The sequence below is a fragment of the Phyllostomus hastatus genome, unplaced genomic scaffold, assembly GCF_019186645.2.
Source record: "Phyllostomus hastatus isolate PE091 unplaced genomic scaffold, TTU_PhHast_1.1 phas_contig_80, whole genome shotgun sequence".
NCBI classification, from domain to species: Eukaryota; Metazoa; Chordata; class Mammalia; order Chiroptera; family Phyllostomidae; genus Phyllostomus; species Phyllostomus hastatus.
In genome coordinates, this window is record NW_025333960.1 from 27,962,401 (window position 1) to 27,982,087 (window position 19,687).

Here is a 19,687-nt window from a genome sequence, read left to right on the forward strand (position 1 = left end):
CAGATTACCTGCAAAAAAATGATACCTAAATGCCATCAGATGTATTACCAAGCAAACTAAATGAAAGATGGATGCTTAGAGATCTAATGTACAACATGACGACAGTTACCAATATTGTATCAAATACTAGAAATGTGCTAAGAGAGTACATGTCAGGTGCTCTCCTCACACACAGAAACAGCAGCTATGTGAAGAGATATACCAATCATTTCACTGTTTATATTAAACCATCATGATGTACAGCTCAAGCATTACATACAATTTAAAAAAAAACTAAATGAAAGAAAATAAGAAAAATATTTTCAAATTAATTAGAAAAAATTGACTTTGGATCTAGAATATGATACTTTGATGAAGTCCTTGTTTGAATGGGTTGAATAGAAAATGAAGTGCATGGATACCAAAGTATTTACTAAAATAAGATTTATGATAAAGACTAGAAAGGCAGAGCTGGGATGCAGGGCTCTGTTTTATCTTGTGTTTGCTCCATTTCTAAGGTGAGCAATATTTGCAACGTCCATACGCAGTGGAAGCAGAGAAAAATAATAACAATTCATGAGGAAGAACAGATCATTGTAGGTGCAAAGCGTCTGGGTGTGTAAGAGAGAATGATGTCCACTGGGCAAGTGCGTGGGTAACGGGCACTCTGCGCAGGAGCAGCTTCTGTCATTACGTTGTAACAGAGGAGAAGACAAAGGATGCGAAGACATGCAAACAGGCTGGTAAGAGAAAGAGGTAATTCTCACTTGACTGCATCTATATTTTCTATGAATTATTTAGGAAGATTATTAGCTTAAAATGAGGGTGATGTAGTCATTAGGATTGAAGAGTGAGAAAACATGGAACAGTTGTCAGAAAAACTAAATTGTTTAGAAATTTTTTGGCAAGGCTGAATGCCACTTGAGCTGTCTAGTCACAGAACATAAGTTTTACTCAGCAGCAAATGTACTGCAATATTAATGAAACTTAAATATGAGGGCTTCTAATTGATCCCAACTCCTTGTAAGGTCTGAAGAGTGTTTCTAAGAATGTTTTCACATGGTGATATGTTTTTATAAAGTTTGCAAAAATAAGATTTTAATCAAAGCTTATTAAGACTAATTTCTTTTTCTAATACAACATATCCCTGTCAAGTAGCATTGAAATGGCTGTAGGCATTCTCTATTCAAAATCTTGTACTCTTTTCTTGTAAAGAGGCCTTATATTCTAAGCCTCCATGCCCACCAAGCCAGGATCCACCATGGTGAGATCAATTAGCGCAGTTGCGTTCTATTTGAGCCACATTCAGCTATTATGACCTTGATTCAGTTCAATGATAGGGCTTTCTAAGTCACAGAAACAAGGTTTAGAAGGTCATTTGAATGAATACCTATTCTGATGAAATGTAGCTAATCGCTGTAAGAGAGAAGACAAGAGGGGGGGTATATAAATGTAGTAGTAACGATGAAGGGTCAAATAATTTTTGGAGTAATGGTACTAGTAGAGTGAATAAGCAGGAAAGAGAGGCATTTGTTGTCAGAGTGGGTTCTTAAAATCGGTATCAGGAAGTGCCTTCATTATTGGAAATGACGAGGTGCAGGATAAAACTATAATAGAAGGTGGCTGGTGTGAGGTGGAAGAAAAGATTGATGGGTGTATGGAGGTGTGAGAACTGACAGCCCAAGTCCTTGTATGCACTGAACACAGACCAAATTCAAATTTTGACTTCCTCTGCAGAAGGAGAGAATAACAAATGCGAAGGGTGACTTAACTGTAATATTTTAAATCCTTAAAAATGTGTAAAGTAGGCTAACATACTTGTAAGTTAATTTTGAATGGTACATATACCCTTGTCTCTTTTAATATCTGAAAAGTTAAAAAGTAAAATTAAAGCAAAATAGCTTATGAATATTCATGCAGAAGTTTGTTTTTAAATGCTGAAAAAAAATCATATTTTATACTCCTATGAAGTAACTCAAATTAATAGTCTGGCAAGACATAGCTAAATGAGTATGAAAAATACAGTACCCAGTGGAATCACTCTAAGTATTCCAGGCTATTTAACAATTTCAATAATGTTCTAATTGTGATCTCTATTAATAAGTCACCATACTGTTAACTCTTGATAAACACATTTCATAAAAGATACTAGTATGACTTTATTGTGTTCAACAGCTTTTTTGCTCATTTCCCTCGATTATCAACCTCATCTTTGGATCACTGCAGTTAAAATGGCATTGTCTTGTTTGAAGTACAGTTGAGGATTCAAAGTAGATATTCAGAATATTTTATATAGCTTTAAAGTAAGAAAATGGCTAGACAGAAACTCATACGACACAGCTAACTTCAAGCAGACTAAATCCAAATTAGTCAATTTCAAAGCATCTTAAACAAATTCATTTCCCTTGACTTACATTGCTGAAGTTTGCTTATCACGTGATGAAGCAATCAAGTGAAATTGTGTGCTCAAGTCAAATTTCCCACATGTAAAGGGTCTGTTTCTAATGGATGCTGGCTTATTTGAAAGACAAAATTATTAGCATATATACTGCTACTACAAGTTAAACAATCATATGCCATCATCATCACCAGAAGGTCCTGCAAGTATTGGCATGCACAGAATACTGAACAAGGTGTGTTGGCCAATATGCCATCTGCCTTTTAATGTTGACATTTTAAAAATAAACTATATATGAACAATAAACCATATATTGAATTAATTATGTAACATTCAAAAAGTATAACAGTTGGGAATGGCATCAAATGGTGAGATGGTATTTAGTGAAATCTTAGTATATATAACACCCTGAAGTTTCCTGGGAGTATTCACTAGACCTGTGTAAATGTCAGTGATTTGTTTAAAATTTTTCTTCTTACTATTTTGAAATTAATTTAAAAAGAATGTGGGACTCAGGGGATGGTGATTCAGGTAAATGGTAGACTAAGAAAGCAAAAAAAATAAAGGACAGGGCAAGAAGAACAAGACCTCTTTTCAGAAAAGCTGTAGCTATAGTCAAATGTAGGGATCAAGAATTGAATAAAGCAGTAAGTTTTTGACCTTTTTTGAAGTGGTCAGTAAATGTCTTGTCCACAGTCTGCTGTAACATATTAGATATAGGAGCCAAGACTTGCCAATGGAGGAGGAGAGGCAGTGTTGCTAACTGGAAAATACATCAATTTTGGAGTCAGACAGACCTACAATGAAATCCTGATTGCTCCTTGTATAACTGGGAGGATGGTTTCATGTACAATTTCCATTATCTGTAAAATTTGCTCAATCACAGCTATCATACACATTGTCATAAAGATTACATATGAAGAGGATAATATAGCAGGTCTGCTAATAATGTCATTTCATTCAACTTCATTTTGCTATAAAGTTGATGAAATTCTATAGGGACTTAATTCTGTTTATATCAATAATCTTATGGCAAAATTGGTTGCATTATATGTCAATTTGCTGCACTTGTAAGAACCTATTGATGATGTTAAGTGAGGATTCACTGTACATACACTGTGCTTATTATGCACATTGAGTAACACCTACAAATGAGGTAATAAAGTTTTTTTGTTAATTAAGCAGCATATCACAGCATGGATCTTTATTATGGTGTTATCTGGTATAATGAGATGGAAGACGATGACAGAAAAAAGACAAACATAACAAATGTAAGAAAACATTGATATTACTCTGGAGCAGAAAGGGATATCACAAGTAGTTTTAACATCAGAACATACAGCAGAGAGAATAGAAGCACAGCAATACCGAGGCAGAGAAAGAAATAAGGATAACAAACATCTATTTTCGGCTCTCATTAGTTCATTATGCCATTTATGTAACACACAGACACTCAGACAGACACACCCAATGCCAGCGAATCGGAGCTCAGCTGGGAGGACACAACAAACAACTGTACATAATGTGGCAAGTGCTAGGAGAAGGTCTATGAAACCAGAGATTAGTTAAATGGATACTTGTTGAACATTGATTACATGTCAGGTGCTATGCTAGGTGGCTGGGATACAAAGATGAATTAAAACAAAGATTCTCAGTTTATACTCTCATGAGGGAAACATAAAACATGAAAAACAGCATCCTGTGCAATCGTAAGTGCAATAATGGATGAAGCAGAAGAAGCACTTAATACCACCTTGGTTTAAAGATAGGGGAAAATAAGTTACCAACAAGGGAAGCATCTGGGAAGAGTTAATGTCTGAGTTATTGTATGAGTAATCAATCACATTTAAACATACAAGGCAGAAAAAATGGAGCAGCAGCAGCAGTGAAATGAGGGGAGTTTCAGTCAGAGAAATACCAGAAACATAGATTGAAGCTTGAAATGGTGAGTTTGGAGATGTAAGCATTTTATCAGGCTAGGACCATGAAGGGAGTGGTACGAGATGAGTCTGAAGTTGTGTAGGTGACAGATTACAGCGTCTAACCTATCAGTCTAGGAGCTTTGATTTAATCCAATAGCTGATAGGGAGCCTCTGCAACATTTTTAGTTACTGAAAGTAAATAACACTTCATCTTTTGTCGATAATTTGCACCACTGATGCTGTATATGCGAGACCTGAGGGCTCAAACTTGCAGGGCAGTAGACGAGTTGGGAGCTTACTTTAATATTCCAGTTAAGAGACAATTAGAGCCTGGTTTATTTCAGTGGTCATTGACACAGACAGAAAGGAAAGCAGCTATTGGAGAGATATTGAAAAGATAGAGGTTGGTTAAGATGTTGGTTGTCAGAGGGTAGAGAAGAGTATAGGATGATGCCTGACACAGATAACTTGGTGGATAATAGTGTCAAGATGTGTTGTTGGGGGAAGAGAGTAGATATTCAAAATAATACTAACAGGAGAAATAAAAGATGTGGCTGGAGATTAAAAAGAAAATAAAAAATATGATACATACTAAAATAATGAGAGTAGGTAGAATTCCTGGAATAGGGAGTAGACCGAGAATATAAATTGGGCTGTGGTTAGAACCCTGAGCTAACCTATCAGGGAACGGGCAGAGATTAAATGAGCTGCTCCAGCATTCCTCCAGGGAATAGCTTCAGAGAGTTGGAGGGGGAACCCAGAGAATGTCATTCTGAATCTTGCAAAGGGCATAATTACATGTGGGTCCCATAGGGGAAAAAATCATGCAATAAGACTAAAAATTATCCAGTGGGTTTAGGAATGGAGGTGTTTTGTTTTTGTTTTTTAACTTCAGTAAGATAAGGTTTGTGCTAGCAGGGGGAGTTTCAGAAGTCAGATTGTTTTTTGCCAAAATATGATAAAAGACAAGTAAATATTGCTAATAATCCAGCAAATAGTGCCAATTATATGAAAAATTTAATGAGAATGGAAAGAAAATACTGTGTGATTGTCAAAGATACAAACAGGATGAAGGCAAGGGCTTCATTTTCAAGATGGTTAATGATGAATAGAGGTTGAAGGTAAAAAGTAAGGAATGAAGATGTCCAAAACAGAAATGAGAAGGACAAAGCCATGGCCACTACAGGGCAAAAGGGGTTACGACCAAAACCACAGATGGAGGTGTTGGCCTGAACAGGAAGTGCCATTTACCCTTGAATTTAAAGAGGCAGGAACTCTGTCTGCAGATATAGTCACTCTAGAGTACATGTGTTTGACAAAAACACATCATGTCCTCAGTTTCCTCGTTCAATATGAGCAAGCCGTAGTATAATTAAAATGACAAGTTTTCTGTCTGAGTTTATCTCCTTTGGGATTTATTGTGATGCCCAACTCTAAGGGTTCATGCTTTAAAGAATAATGAACTATTTTATCTGCTGTTACCTTTTTAAATATTGCCTTCCCACCTTCTCCTTTATTTCTCACCCCATTCTCCATATATCTTCATATTTCTTCTGCACCTCCTGTCTCTTTGTCTCCGTGCTACATTTCGGGTTCCTCTTTGGGTTTTTAATTGCACTGGTTCTTTCTCTCCCAGCCATATTTTCTATTTAATTAATAAAATATTTAATGGAAATAAATCCAGCTTTAACTTTTACAAGTTTTGCTGAAGTCTTTTTCAAATCTGCCTGTACTGTTTTGATAGTGTTCTACTAGTTTTTGTTGTTCCCTTCAACCATTTTAAACTTACATCGGTAAATTTAATCTAATAATTCTATTATTTCAAATTATTGGGGATTAACTATACTAATGGTTACTTCTCATTTATGTTGAATTTTTCCTTATGGTTTTACTATAGTGCATATAGTACAATCCATTAATGACATATATAGTATATATATACTGTACTGTGTATCATACCATATACACAGTATATATGTAGTACAGCTATACTATATAGAGTATACCATATATAGTACAGTATATATAGTACATACACTATATACACACTACACTACTATATATAGTATGGTACATATGGTACTATATATAGTAGAGCACAGCATATACAGTACTATATATGCTATACACTATATATAGGGTACTGCATATAGTATAGTGTATATGATATACTATTCTATATATGTAGCATACTTATATAGTACATATACCTATATAGTATAGTATATATAGTACACACACATATGTAGTATAGTATATATAGAGATATCTACATATATCTCTCTATATAATATATTTCAATGTCCTCCTTTGTGAAGTGGCTGTTCAAATCATTGGCCCCTTTTTATTGGATTATTTGCTTTTTATTTATTTTATTTTGTTATTATTTTTATATATTTATTTTATGCTTATTATTATATATTTATATTTATTATTATATTTAATGTTGATTTAATGGTATACTGATTTATCTCCTCAAATACAGGTATTACATATATATTTTTTGTCAGTCTATGTTTTGCTTTTTCACTGACTTAATGGTGTCTTTATTCACCATTTGTTAAAAAATTTATTTGATGTTTATTTCCTTGGTTAAGAAAGCTTTGCCTTGCCCATATTTAATAAGGTATTTTTCTGTTTTCTCTGAGGCTTTTTATTGTTTTAACTTTCACATTTACAACTATGTAAAATTGACATTTGATGTGGTAATAGGTAAGGGTAAGTATTTGTTATTTTTATGTGGCTATTAAAAGTCCACCCATTCTTCACTGCACTGCAGTGGCATATTTATCACAAAACAAGGGGGCATATATATATGAGCTTAATTCTGGACTCTCTATTCAGTTCTACTCGTCTATTTATCCTGTGACAACAGTACGTCATCTTATACACTGAGTTTTATTATAGTTTTTTTTTTAATATAAGTTCTCAAGATTATTTTTGCTTTAACATTGTTTGGAATAATTTTGCTTGTCTGATTTTCCATATATATATTTTAGAAACAGCTTTCCAGGTTACACACACACACATTTATATGCACACAAATATGCTAAAAATCTGTTTGATATTTTCTGAACTTCTTCACAGTATTGATTTCTAATCCATTAACAACATATGTGCCCTCATTGACTTGTGTCTTCTTTGATTTGTCTCAATAGTATTTTGTAGTCTTCTGTATAGAGTTATTGTATATTGACTACTAGAATTATTCCTTGGATTTCATGTTTTAAAATTATACTGTAAGAGTTATCTTTTTTATTTCTAACTAATTACTATTAAAATCTAGTGATGTTTCAGTTATCCAGCTATCCATACTTTGGCCAGCACTATACGGTTTAATAATTATATAATCTCTTTCACATTTAAATGTATCATAGAGCTGTTTATCATCATGAATGATCACTTTTAAATTATTTGGTGAGTCTCCCTGGGTAATCATTTTATTAAGTTATAAAACAATATTAGATTAGGAGTTTAGTTACAATCACAATAAAAATTATAATTTATTTATTACATTAAAACTTGACTTTTTCTCATTATTGTGTCATACTCAAAAGTGTGATATGCCCCTATATTTATCAATTTTAAAAATATATTTCTGTAAGACTTACTATAAAACTATAGTAATCAAAACAGTGGGATATTTGTGAATGACAGATAAATAGAACAATGCAACATAATAGAGACCCCAGAAATAGACCCACAGAAATACAGTCAAATGATATTTGACTAAGAGGCAAAGGCAATAGTGTAGAGCACAGATCGTCTTTTCAAGGAATGGCACTGGGTATACATAAGCAAAAACCTGTGGCTAGACACAGACCTTTCTCCTTTCATATAAATAACTTGAAATGGATTACAGACCAAAGTGAAATGCGAAATCAAGCACAAAATTATAAGACTCCTAGAAGATAACATAGGAGAAAACATAGATAACCTCGGGTACAGTAATGACTTCTTAGACACAATAGCAAAGGCATGATCTATGGAAGAAAATCATTGATAAGAAGACTTCGTTAAAATTAAAACCCTTTGCTCTGTGAAAGCCAGCATCAAGATAACGAGAAGAGAAGCAGCAGGCTGGGAGAAAAATGTTTGCAAAAGACACATCTGATAGAGGGCTGTTATCTAAATACACAAAGTACTCTGAAAACTCACCATGAAGAAGGCAAACAACCTGATTAAAAAATTGTCAAAGACTTTATAGACACCTCACCAAAGAATGTATACATGGCAAATAAGCAAATGAAGACCTGCTCCACATCATATTTCATTAGGGAAATGTAAATTAAGACAACAAAATATCATAAGAAGCCTATTACAATGACCAAAATTCTGAAAGCAGACAACACCAAATACTGGTAATGATGTGGATCAACAGGTACTGTAATTCATTGCTGGTGGGAATGCAAAATGGTACAGCAACTTGGTCATACGGTTTGGTGGCTTCCTACAGAACAAAACATGTTCTTACCATATGATCCAGCATATGTGTTCCTTGGTATTTACCCAAGTGAGTTAAAGACTTTTGTCCACTCAAAAACTTGCATACAGAGGTTTATAAAGGATTTATTTGTGTGTTTGTTTGTTTATTTATATTTTATTGAATTTATTTGGTGACATCAGCTAGTAAAAATATATAGGTTTCAGGTGTACAATTTTATAACACATCATCTGTATATCTTTTATGTGTTCACCACCCCAAGACAAGTCTCCTTCCATCACCATTTATCTCCCTTTTACCTTCTTTTACCTCTGCCACCCCCTTTCCTTCTAGTAGTCACCATACTGTTGTCTGTGTCTATAAGAGGTCTCATTTTTTCTTAATTAGAAACAGACTCATATAGAGGACTTATTTATGATTACCAAAACTGAGAAACAACCAAGGTGTCCTTCCATAGGTGAATGGAAAAATAAACTGTTATATATCCAGATATGGAATTTTAATCAGCACGACAAACAAATGAGTTACCAACCATGAAAACACATGGACACACTAAAAGTGCTTATCGGTAAGTGAATGAAGCCAATCTGAAAAGGCTGCATGCTGTGTGATCGCAACAATAGGGATTGTGGAGACATTAAATAGATCAGTGGTTGCCTGAGTTTATGAAGGGGGAACAGGAGGATGAGTAGACACAGCATAGAGAATATTTAGGATAGTGAAAATACTCTGGATGGTACCATCGTGGTGAATGTCATTATTCATTTGTCCAAACCCAAAGAATGTGCAACATCAAGAGTGAACCCTAATGTAAGCTACAGATTTTGGGTGACTGCAATATGTCAGTGTAGTTTCACCAATTGTAACAAATGCACCACTCTGGTGAGATGTGTTGATAATAGGGGAGACTATGCATGAAGGGATAAACATTAAAATGTTTGCTTGCCAATCTGAAGTGCTTCTCCAGTTAGCACCTCACTTCTGTCTCCATGAATATCTTTCCTCAATTTCAGACCCATAAATCAAAGTGATATCTAAACACCTACCCTTGAATCATGCCATACACAACTCCAAATCGATCATATCAATATCTTTCTTCCAACTTTTTTTCCCCCTCCAACATTTCTCTTTTAATATCTGGCATCACTATCAAACTAGTTATTCTAACCTTAAGTATCCAGTTACCACTAAGGAGAAATCTGACCAGACAGCTTCTTTAGCAGATTTCCGTAGACTTAAGCAGAGTCACAAACTTTAAAATGAATCATCATCTAACCTTAAGTTTTCTCCCCTCAATATTTTCCCTACCTGCCTGCTACATAAAAACACACGTACACACACATGCAGTCACAGTCAGGTCAAGCATTGGTTCTGAGCTCTAGCCACACAATGGAAAGTGCGACTCCGTGATTTCACTGCAATCTTACCTGTGCCCTAAGAAAACTGCAATTTTAATGTTAGGACTGCTATTTGGGATGGTTATTATTAGAGTAATAGGTCAAGCATATTTGACCACTTACTAAATGTGAGTTATCTAAAGTCAGATTAAATTGCAAAAAAAAAAAATGAGATAAGGTAAAAATTCCTGAATCTGAATATAGAAAGTCAGTTTTTAAGTGCCAGCAGTGCTGGTTGTGAGACTTTATGAAAACTGCTTTGCCTATCTGAATGCCAAGTTCCTTATTTCTTCCTTGGAGGCATACCACAATTATTTAGAAAAAACAGAATTCAAGAGAAGATGTACCTCCTTAATAATCAAAGAAATAGAGTTTGAAACAATATTAAGAATATATACTTTCATTTATCATGTTTGAATAGACTTTTTAACAACCACAGTGCTTGGTGTTAGCACAGGTACCTAACAACAAGCTCACGTACTGCTCATCTTCAGTAAATGGTACGGTCTTGGTGGGAAGTAGTGTTGAAGAGGCACTAGGAATTTAAAAGTAGTACAGGCAATATAACCTCTATAAGTCTATTTCAAATTTTAAAAAGGAATGATGCTAAAAATCATTTCTGAAACAAAAAATTCTCCACAAAATTTATACAAAAGCATAAAAATAAAAACCTACATATAGAAGTTAGAGTATTTTGATAAAAATAATGGTGTGCTCATGTAATAGATTTTTGTACAGATCAAGTGATGTGTTTTACATTTGTATAACAACATAACAAAAATTATATCATGCTAGGAATTAAATTAGGACACACAACTAGTTTCATTAAAAATCAGCGGCATATTAGGGAATCTATATATTAAACATCTATATATTAAAATAAATTGATATTCAATGTGTTTTTTTACAATTTTTTGTATTTTCTTTTCTATAAGAAATAGGCATTATAATGTGCTAAGAATAGGTCACACAAGATAATTTGCTCTGAAAGTACTGGAAATTTTGATAAAATGGAGCTTTGAATATCATGACTTGGGAAATTAAAAAAAAAACTTTGGGGCATACTTAAGGACACAAATTGAGAAACAAAACTCCTCTCAAACAAAAATATGGTGCTACAAATGATTTACTTAAATTTATCCTAGAATTCAAAGGTTTTCCACAAATAGCTTCCAGAAGAAAATGTACAACACAGTAAAAATAGCTGAGAACATGAGAAAACACAACTATAAAAGCATGAGAAAGAAGAAGATTGCAAAGATTACAGCTATTTATATTATTAGATATAGATTATAAAATAACTATTGATATTATATTTAAAAAGTAAAAGATGAGCTTTAAACATCCATATCAAATAAGATATCATAAAATGACTAGAAAATTTGGAATAAATTTAAAAAATTTGGAGGAAATTTTTTTTTCATGTATCTATCTGAAAGACTTGCCAATTACAAACAAGAATATATGAACTATTTGCAATATGTGTACTGCTGATTATGTCATCAAATATTGGCTTTGTCCTTTATTTTATCTTCTCTTCCTTTGGAACATCACTTAGATATGTAGTAGACCTGACTCTCGCCTACACATCCCTTAATTTCTCTCTTATTTTACTAATCCTTCACTAATTCTCTGTTCAGCACAGTGTAACCTGCTGTTAAAACCATCCATTAATTTTTAATTTCAAGGAAAAATTAAGTAATCAAGTGGCATCTTAAGATGTTACCTGGACATGCATAATGCATAACATGGAAATCTTTCCCCATAAATGGGACTACCTTCTCACTGCAAGTGATAGATTGTATTAATGTTCCTCTTTATTCACTATCTCTCTTTTGAAGAGTATCAGAATTCCCACCCTGTTGACATCAGGCGGGCCATATGACCTGCTTTGTTCAATGAAGTGTGAGCAGAAGTAACATGTATGTATCATCTTCCTGTGGAAATGGTAAGAGCCATCAGTGATCTCACTAATGCGCATGTGCTATTGGAGCAATATGCCCTAGAGGACCCAATCCTTTGCCCTGGGTTTGAGAGGCAGAAATAGCATGAAGCACAAACACAGATGAGCTGCAATGCAAGTGAAAAACAAACCTTATACTCATGCCAATATATCACTAAGATTCGGAGGTTGCTCCTTACTGCAGGATAACCTAATAAATGTCCTCTCACATTCTCTTCCTTTCCTCCACAGGGGTCTTATCTACTAGCTTACCTACTCTTCAAATATTTTTCTTCTCCTCTGGTTTTCCTTCTTAATGAAATAAAATGTAGTAACATTAGCAACTACTGTTTTTGGTTACCCAGAAAACAATGTTCTCTTTGCTTTCTTTAAAAAACATATGTTTAATATATGGATAAATTTTGCAATTAGTGGCATTCTATCATTTCTAAAGATAAAATCACCACTAAGAAAATTTAACAAAATGGAGATAACTATACTTGAATAACAATAAAAAAATTAAGAAAAACTTCCTATACAATCATCAAGTATCACCATCACTTCTCTCTTCTTTCCTCTTTCCCTACCTTCAATAATTAATTTTGGATAGCATAGTATGTGTCAGGCACTATGTTTGATGAGGGAGATTCAAAGTTGAAGAAAATATAGTCATGGTCTATATCTGCCCTCATGCATCTTCCCACTTTTTTTTGAGGGAAACATACATTTGCCCAGTATTCACACATATAAAATTGCAAATAAGAAATGTGAAGAAGAAAAGTATGTGTACCATGTAATAGAGGAATTGGATTTAACTACCCAGTCAGTGAAATCTTCCCAGAATTGATTCCTAAGCTGTAATTTTGAAAATAAATAGTAGTCAAGTAGGTATAAAGAAGAATAAAACCATAATAAGAAATGGAAATATGGGTTAGGAAGAATATGGGTTGGGAAGAATATGCAGCAAGTAGGAGAAATTCATGTAAGGTAAATGCATTTGAATCAAATAAATAAGGGTGAACCAGGTATGATATGAGATTGCAGAGGCCAGTGTGCCTGCCTATTCAGAGACCTTGTGGGATACATTAAGGGGAGGGTTTTGACCCCTTTTATCCGCTAAAATTGATGCAAGTGTGTAGAAAAAATGATCACACCTACAATTTAAAATAGCAAAGAATGTGCCTCCCACAATGTAGATAATAGATTGGAAAATGAGCATAGACACTACGTGTAAAGCAGCTTTGAAGGTCACTGCAAATTCATTCAATATATGACGAAAGCTTGTAACAGGGTGCAGTGGAATAGTGAAAAGCAAATAGATTTTAAAAGTACTTTGTATACAGAACATTTCTTGTTAATATGTTAAATGTGAGTGTTGAAATAGAAAGAGGAGTCAAAAGAATTGTAGCTTTCCCAGACAAGAGAAGTAATTTAGTAATTGCAGGGAGCTCAGGGTTGATTGAAGGAGATCATGAACTTCATTAGATGTATTTTAATTTTCAAGTATTTTTGAGTATAAGAGGATATTTCAAAAAGAGGTGATATGACTGAGGGTAAAACTCTTTATAAGATCATTTTCTCACTATTTTGATTTTTTAAAAGGATTCAGAGTGATTAAAGAGCAAAATTTGAAACAGAAACAAAATTTATGTTTGTGATAAACACAAACACCACCATACCATCAAGAAACACAAAACGAAGAGATTTAACTTATATTTAACATATTAGGTGTGTTATATAAGAATAAAAATTAAGCGTGCAGAAATTACCTGTTACTGATTAAATCTGCAGTGGTTTCAATATCATTCTCAAGTTGTTTATTTTCATTCGTCAATTGATTATATGTTACTGAAAGATCTGAAAAATCTTTTGTGACATTAGAAAGATCAAAGTCCCATGATTTTTTCTTTAAGAAAAGAATAAAAGAATCATTCATACATGGTTATATGTCTCAAAAACAAATAGTATATAAAATAATAAAATTACTTGAGTTGTATAAGTAATGACTGGAAATAAAAAATGAAAATCTAGTGAGAAGGAGAGAAAGGTCAACTTACTGCTGCGTAAAAATTATTAAGTACTTCCATATATTTAAGTCCATAACTTTTTTTCTTCCATACTAGTTGCTCATAAAGTTTTTTCAGATATTCTAGCTAAAAAAAATAAACAAAAATAAATGAATTATGGAGAATTATTTTGTAAAATAAGAAATAGATTAATTTCACTTTGTGCCACTACCATCAGTTAATAAATATTGATTAAAATAGTATAAAATAATATCATAGGCTGTTTTAATTTATAAAATTGATATAAGATTCAGAGTAAAATACAGCAAATCAAGTCTATCAGTGCTCAAAGAAATAATAGATCATAATAAGACAGAATGTATTTATTTGTGTTGTAAGATGATAAAAATTAGTAAGTTTAAGTCATGATTCATTACATTAACAAATTAAAGGAGAAAATAAACATGGATATGGCCAACATGTTGCAAAATAGCCATTTGACACTTCACTATATAGTTTTCATAATTTTTAAACTAGAACAAAGAAAAACTACCCAAATATAATATAAAGAACCAACAGCAAATATCAAAATAAATCATAAAATGCTATATGCAGGCCCAATGAACTAAAGAGTGAAAATGGATTATCTTTTATCAACACTATTATTAATCATGTCTTGTGAAAGTTTAGCTAAATATATGCAATTGGATAATGAAACCAAATGTTACTGTTATAATATTGGATGTGAATAGTTAACATGTCTTAAAATGTAGATTATATAATTGAATATCTAGGAAAACAGAATATTCTATTGAAAACTACAGTAAATGGTTTTGGAAAAGTGGCCATACATAAACATAAAAAACATAATAGCTCTTATTTATAAGAGAAACAATCTACTAAGAACATAGTGACAATACTTACAAAATTTTGTCGAGAGGTATAAAATATTCAGGAATAAATCCCAATACAAAAGGAAGAATTTATATAAAGCAAACACAAATTCTTATTTAGAAGTTCAAATCAAGACCCGCATAACAAAGAATGACATGTCATGCAAAGGTTTAATAAAATACTATGTCAGTTATCCCCAAATTAATATAAAACATAATAAAAAGAAATATTTATTTCAAACTGCATGAAATGAAGTTAGTGTGGAAGACTAGCCGAGAGGTATATGAAAAATAAGAATAATGTTAAAAACCAGATATTAAAAACATCATATAATACTATTAGAATAAAGCACTATTTATTTCTGGCATTGTAATAAAGATCAGAGGGAAAAACTAGAGCCTCCAAATAGATCTTAACATTTTTAGAAGTGGTATTTGAATTCAGTGAGAAAGAGATCATTTACTTTAAAAAATGGGACTGAAATAATGTAGTATATTTATTAAAAAACACAGTAGTCTTCCTAATTTACATCTAATTCACATTATGACAAAAATAAATTTCAGATAAATAAAATCTAAATGCAAATAAAATACAGTGCAAAACATTAAAATAATCAATGTGAGTTTATTTGTTTGATCTGGGGCTAAAGGAGAATTTCACCTTACCAAGTAAACCAAGAGCTGTTGACATGTTTGACAGCATATTTTACAGCAAACAATACTAAAGGAAAATAAGCTTGTTGAAAAATGTGAAACAAAAGCCCAACATTCTAACATACAGACCTAGTGAAGGGCGTCAGGAAAACTGGTAGAGTAAGAACATCTGAAAAGTCTCCTCTATATAGGTAATAAGAAAAATGGCCAGAAAATGCCCAAATTAACTTTCTTAGAACTATGGAGATTAACTGAAGGCTTTCGGCAATGTAAGGTACATTTATTGAAGAAAAACAGCCTGACCTTAGAAGTATGAGTTTTGTGGTGTTCGAACTTGTCCTAATCCCTTCCTCCTCTGGTCCTTGTCAGCTTTGAAGAACAACAGCCCACACTGTGGAGAACACCAGCAGTCAGGCCACCACCACAGAGAGCAGAACGGAACTGGAATGCCTTCAAAGCTTCATTCTATGAGAATTATCATTATTTGACTTGTCTGGGTTGTTTTTTTTTTTTTTGGAAGACTCCACTTGCAAGGATGTCTGTATTTAATATAAAACTCACCCAGTAGAATAAGTCTCCCCCAAGAGTTTTTCCCAAGGCATGACTGTCACACACAAAAATAATCACAGGCGATTAATTAAATTTGTGGCCACCTTTGTGGATAATAGCTGGGGCAACCGACAGACTGGACAACAAATCTAGCCAAAGCTGTTGAAGAGAATGAGATGTGTAGAGTGTTTGTAAAGCTAAAACATATTCCTGAGAATCTGGAGAACTGCAAAATGCACAAGGATGTGCTAAAAAGCCCAGGGCTGCTCACATGCACTGATGATACTGAAGGAGCCCTCCAAGTTCTGAACTCTGGCTGATGTTGACATTCTGTGAAAGCAGAAAGTGAAAACTAAGGCAGAGTCGACAACTGTCTAAATTCTTGTTGAGGATGTGCTTAAACAAGCACACAAAATCCCTTGGCAAAGACAAGAAGGTTTATTGTTTCCAGACTTTTAAGGATCATTGTCTGATCATTAATAGACCAGTAGGATAACTGAGAAGAAATTTCAGTGGTTACACATGACAAAGAAAACAGATTTTACAGAATTCATTCATAAAGGTCATGAAGCAAAGAAGTAACAACTTCAGCAAACAGAAATAGGAACAAACACAGGGGAGGACTGACAATCTCATCCCCAGAGTTGCTACAGTATATTTTTTGAAATGTCCATTTTTCAGCAAAACTACGGAACATGTTAAAAACAAAAAAGTTTAGATGTTGAATTTATTAGTCCAATTAGCTATTTTAAATATGTGCAAAGTTCTGAAGAAAGATGTGTAAGGAACTAAAAAATGTAGAAAATTTCAGAGATAAAAGATAGAAATAATGTTTCACACACAAAGGATCTTCATAAGATTAATACTGGCTTTATCATCCAAAACTAGGGGATCAGAAAGTATATGCTGACATATTTAAAGTTCAAAAAAAGGACTAATAATCATATATTACTCAAAACTATCATTTAAAAATAAATATTAAGACATTGCCATATTATCAAGAGCTGAGAATATTGTCACTAAATCTGTCTTATAAGAAATACTAAATGGAGTCCTTGAGGAGGAAAGAAAAAACACCAGGAAGTAACCTGAATATAAAAGAAAAAATACATCAGTAAACATACATAGATAAATATAAAAATTGCATAAAATGTATTCTTTTGTAACACTATACTTCTTACTAGATTTAAAAGTCAACTACATAAAGTAGTAATTATATGTATTTCTGTTGACGGCCACACATGTGTAAGAATGTAATTTATACAATAGGAGTACAAGTGTGGGAAGGTAGGGGCAATAGAGAAACAAAGCTTTTGTATCCTGTTAAAATTAAGTTAGTATTAGTCCAAAATAGATTCTTTTATAAGTTATCATTTGTAATCTCAGGGAAGCTACTATGAAAATAATTTTTAAGTAACAGTAAAATAAATGATATGGCAATTGAAATGCTATGCTAAGACATACCTATTTACTGCTCAAAAAAGGTAGTAATGAAGTAATAAAGGAAATATAAGACAGAGAAAGCAAATAACAAAGTGGTAGATATATATATACCACCTTAACAATAATTATACTAAATATAAATTGATTAAACACTTCAAAGTATAGAAATTTACAAAATAAGCTACTTTTTAAAAAATGACTGTCATACACTGTCTATAAGATATGCACTTTAGGTTCAAAACAGAAATATGGTTAAAGTAAAAAGTCAGGAAAAAATACCATGAAAACCATAGCCAAGAAGAGCCAGAGTGGTTGTATTAATATCAGACAAAATACACTTTTGTTGTTTTTTTAAATATTTTTATTTTAATTGTTGTTGCAGTAAATATGCTTTCGAATAAAAATTAGTACTAGAGATATTTTATAATGACAGGAGTCAATTAATCCAGAAGACATAACAATTACAAATATAGGACAAAGCCACAAATACATGAAGCAACACACTGACAGAATTTAAGCAGAAAATAGGCAATTCAACAAAAAGAAAGACATTGATATACACTTTAAATAATGAATAAGACCAGAGAGAATATTAACAAGAAAATAGACTTGAACAACACTAAACAATAAGACCTACTAGACCTCTACATAGCACTCTATCCAAAAAGAACAGAATAATAATATATTGCTCAAGTACACATAGAGCGTTTTTTCAGGAAAGACCTTATGTTAGGCTATAAAACAAGTTACATTAAGTTTCAAAAAGCTGGAATCATGCAAAGGAGTAAGATTAGAAATCATAAACAGAAGTCCATTATCATACTAAGATATTTTAATACAGCTCTTATAGTACTTAACATATCAGTCAGAAAGCAAATCAGAAATGTAAAAAATTGATGTAATACAGTTATCATAATTCACAAAATAAACCTATTTAGAATTACATGCCACTATCACAGAAAACATTTTCTCAAATAAAATGTTTATGCAAATTACCCATATAGTAGGACACAAATTAAGTCTAAATAAATTATAAATACTATCTACCATATAGATTACCTTTATGAACAAATAAGAATCATTTAAAAAATCAATGAGATAATTTTAAAATTCAAAATATAATTTGAAAATATAAGGGTTAGTTTGTCCAAGACTGATCACAGGCTGATTTGCAGAGTTTCCCTTCTACAAAGTTCCAAGGAAATTGGTTAAGGTACAATTTAAATAAAGCACTCAAATAAGTGGAGACATAGGTCATGTTTATGTTTAAAGATCTCCATCATATATATGTAATTTCTCTATCACATATCCATAAATAATGTGATTTCAATCACAATTAAATAAAATCTCTGAAGAAAAGGAACATAACATTGACATTTACATAGAAGAGATTAGCTTAAATCTCATAAAAATATAAGACTAAGAAATTCACCATAATAAATAATCAAAATTCATTACAGAAATTCAGTAATGTAGATATTAAATATTAAAGTAAAATTGGTTAAGTAAACCAAATGAATAAAAAGAGAATGGAAAAAGGGAACTATACAAATACAGAAGCCTCATATATGACATAGATAACACTGAATATTAATATATAATCAAATACAATAAACTGAATTATAACATTTTGTTTTCTGCATAAGGAAGGAGATTAGAACCTTACTTCACACCATATTCATAAATGAATTTCATATTGATTATGCTTTCCATCTGGCAAGCAAAATTTGCATTCCTAATATTCTAGAGATAGATTATTACTTCCAAACTTTTAAATAAAACATAGAATGAAAAAAGACTCAACTTTGAATATTTCAAACATGGTTTCATCTAAGAGCATTGTATAAATATAAAAAACAAAATTTCAAATAATTTGCAATAAAATGTCATAGACTATTTTTTTGACTTTGAGGAAGAAAAAATTTCTTAAGCTGGTTCAGAAAAGCACAGAGTTCAGACAAAATTATTTAAAACTTTTACTAAACTAAAATTTCATTCATCAGAAATTATCATAAAGAAATAAAAAAAGACTGGGTGAGAATGTTTTTAACTTATATGTA

General features: G+C 32.3%; 1 protein-coding gene across 1 annotated transcript in view; it reads right to left on the reverse strand.

Moving 5' to 3' along the window:
• The window catches only part of CCDC178 (coiled-coil domain containing 178), a 278,777-nt gene that overhangs the window by 218,304 nt on the left and 40,786 nt on the right, over nt 1-19,687 (reverse strand). The window contains exons 10-11 of the mRNA XM_045850302.1: nt 14,140-14,235; nt 13,852-13,988 (exon numbers count right to left, since the gene is read on the reverse strand). Coding sequence (XP_045706258.1) covers nt 13,852-13,988; nt 14,140-14,235 — 233 coding nt within the window. The remainder of the gene's footprint in view (nt 1-13,851; nt 13,989-14,139; nt 14,236-19,687) is intronic.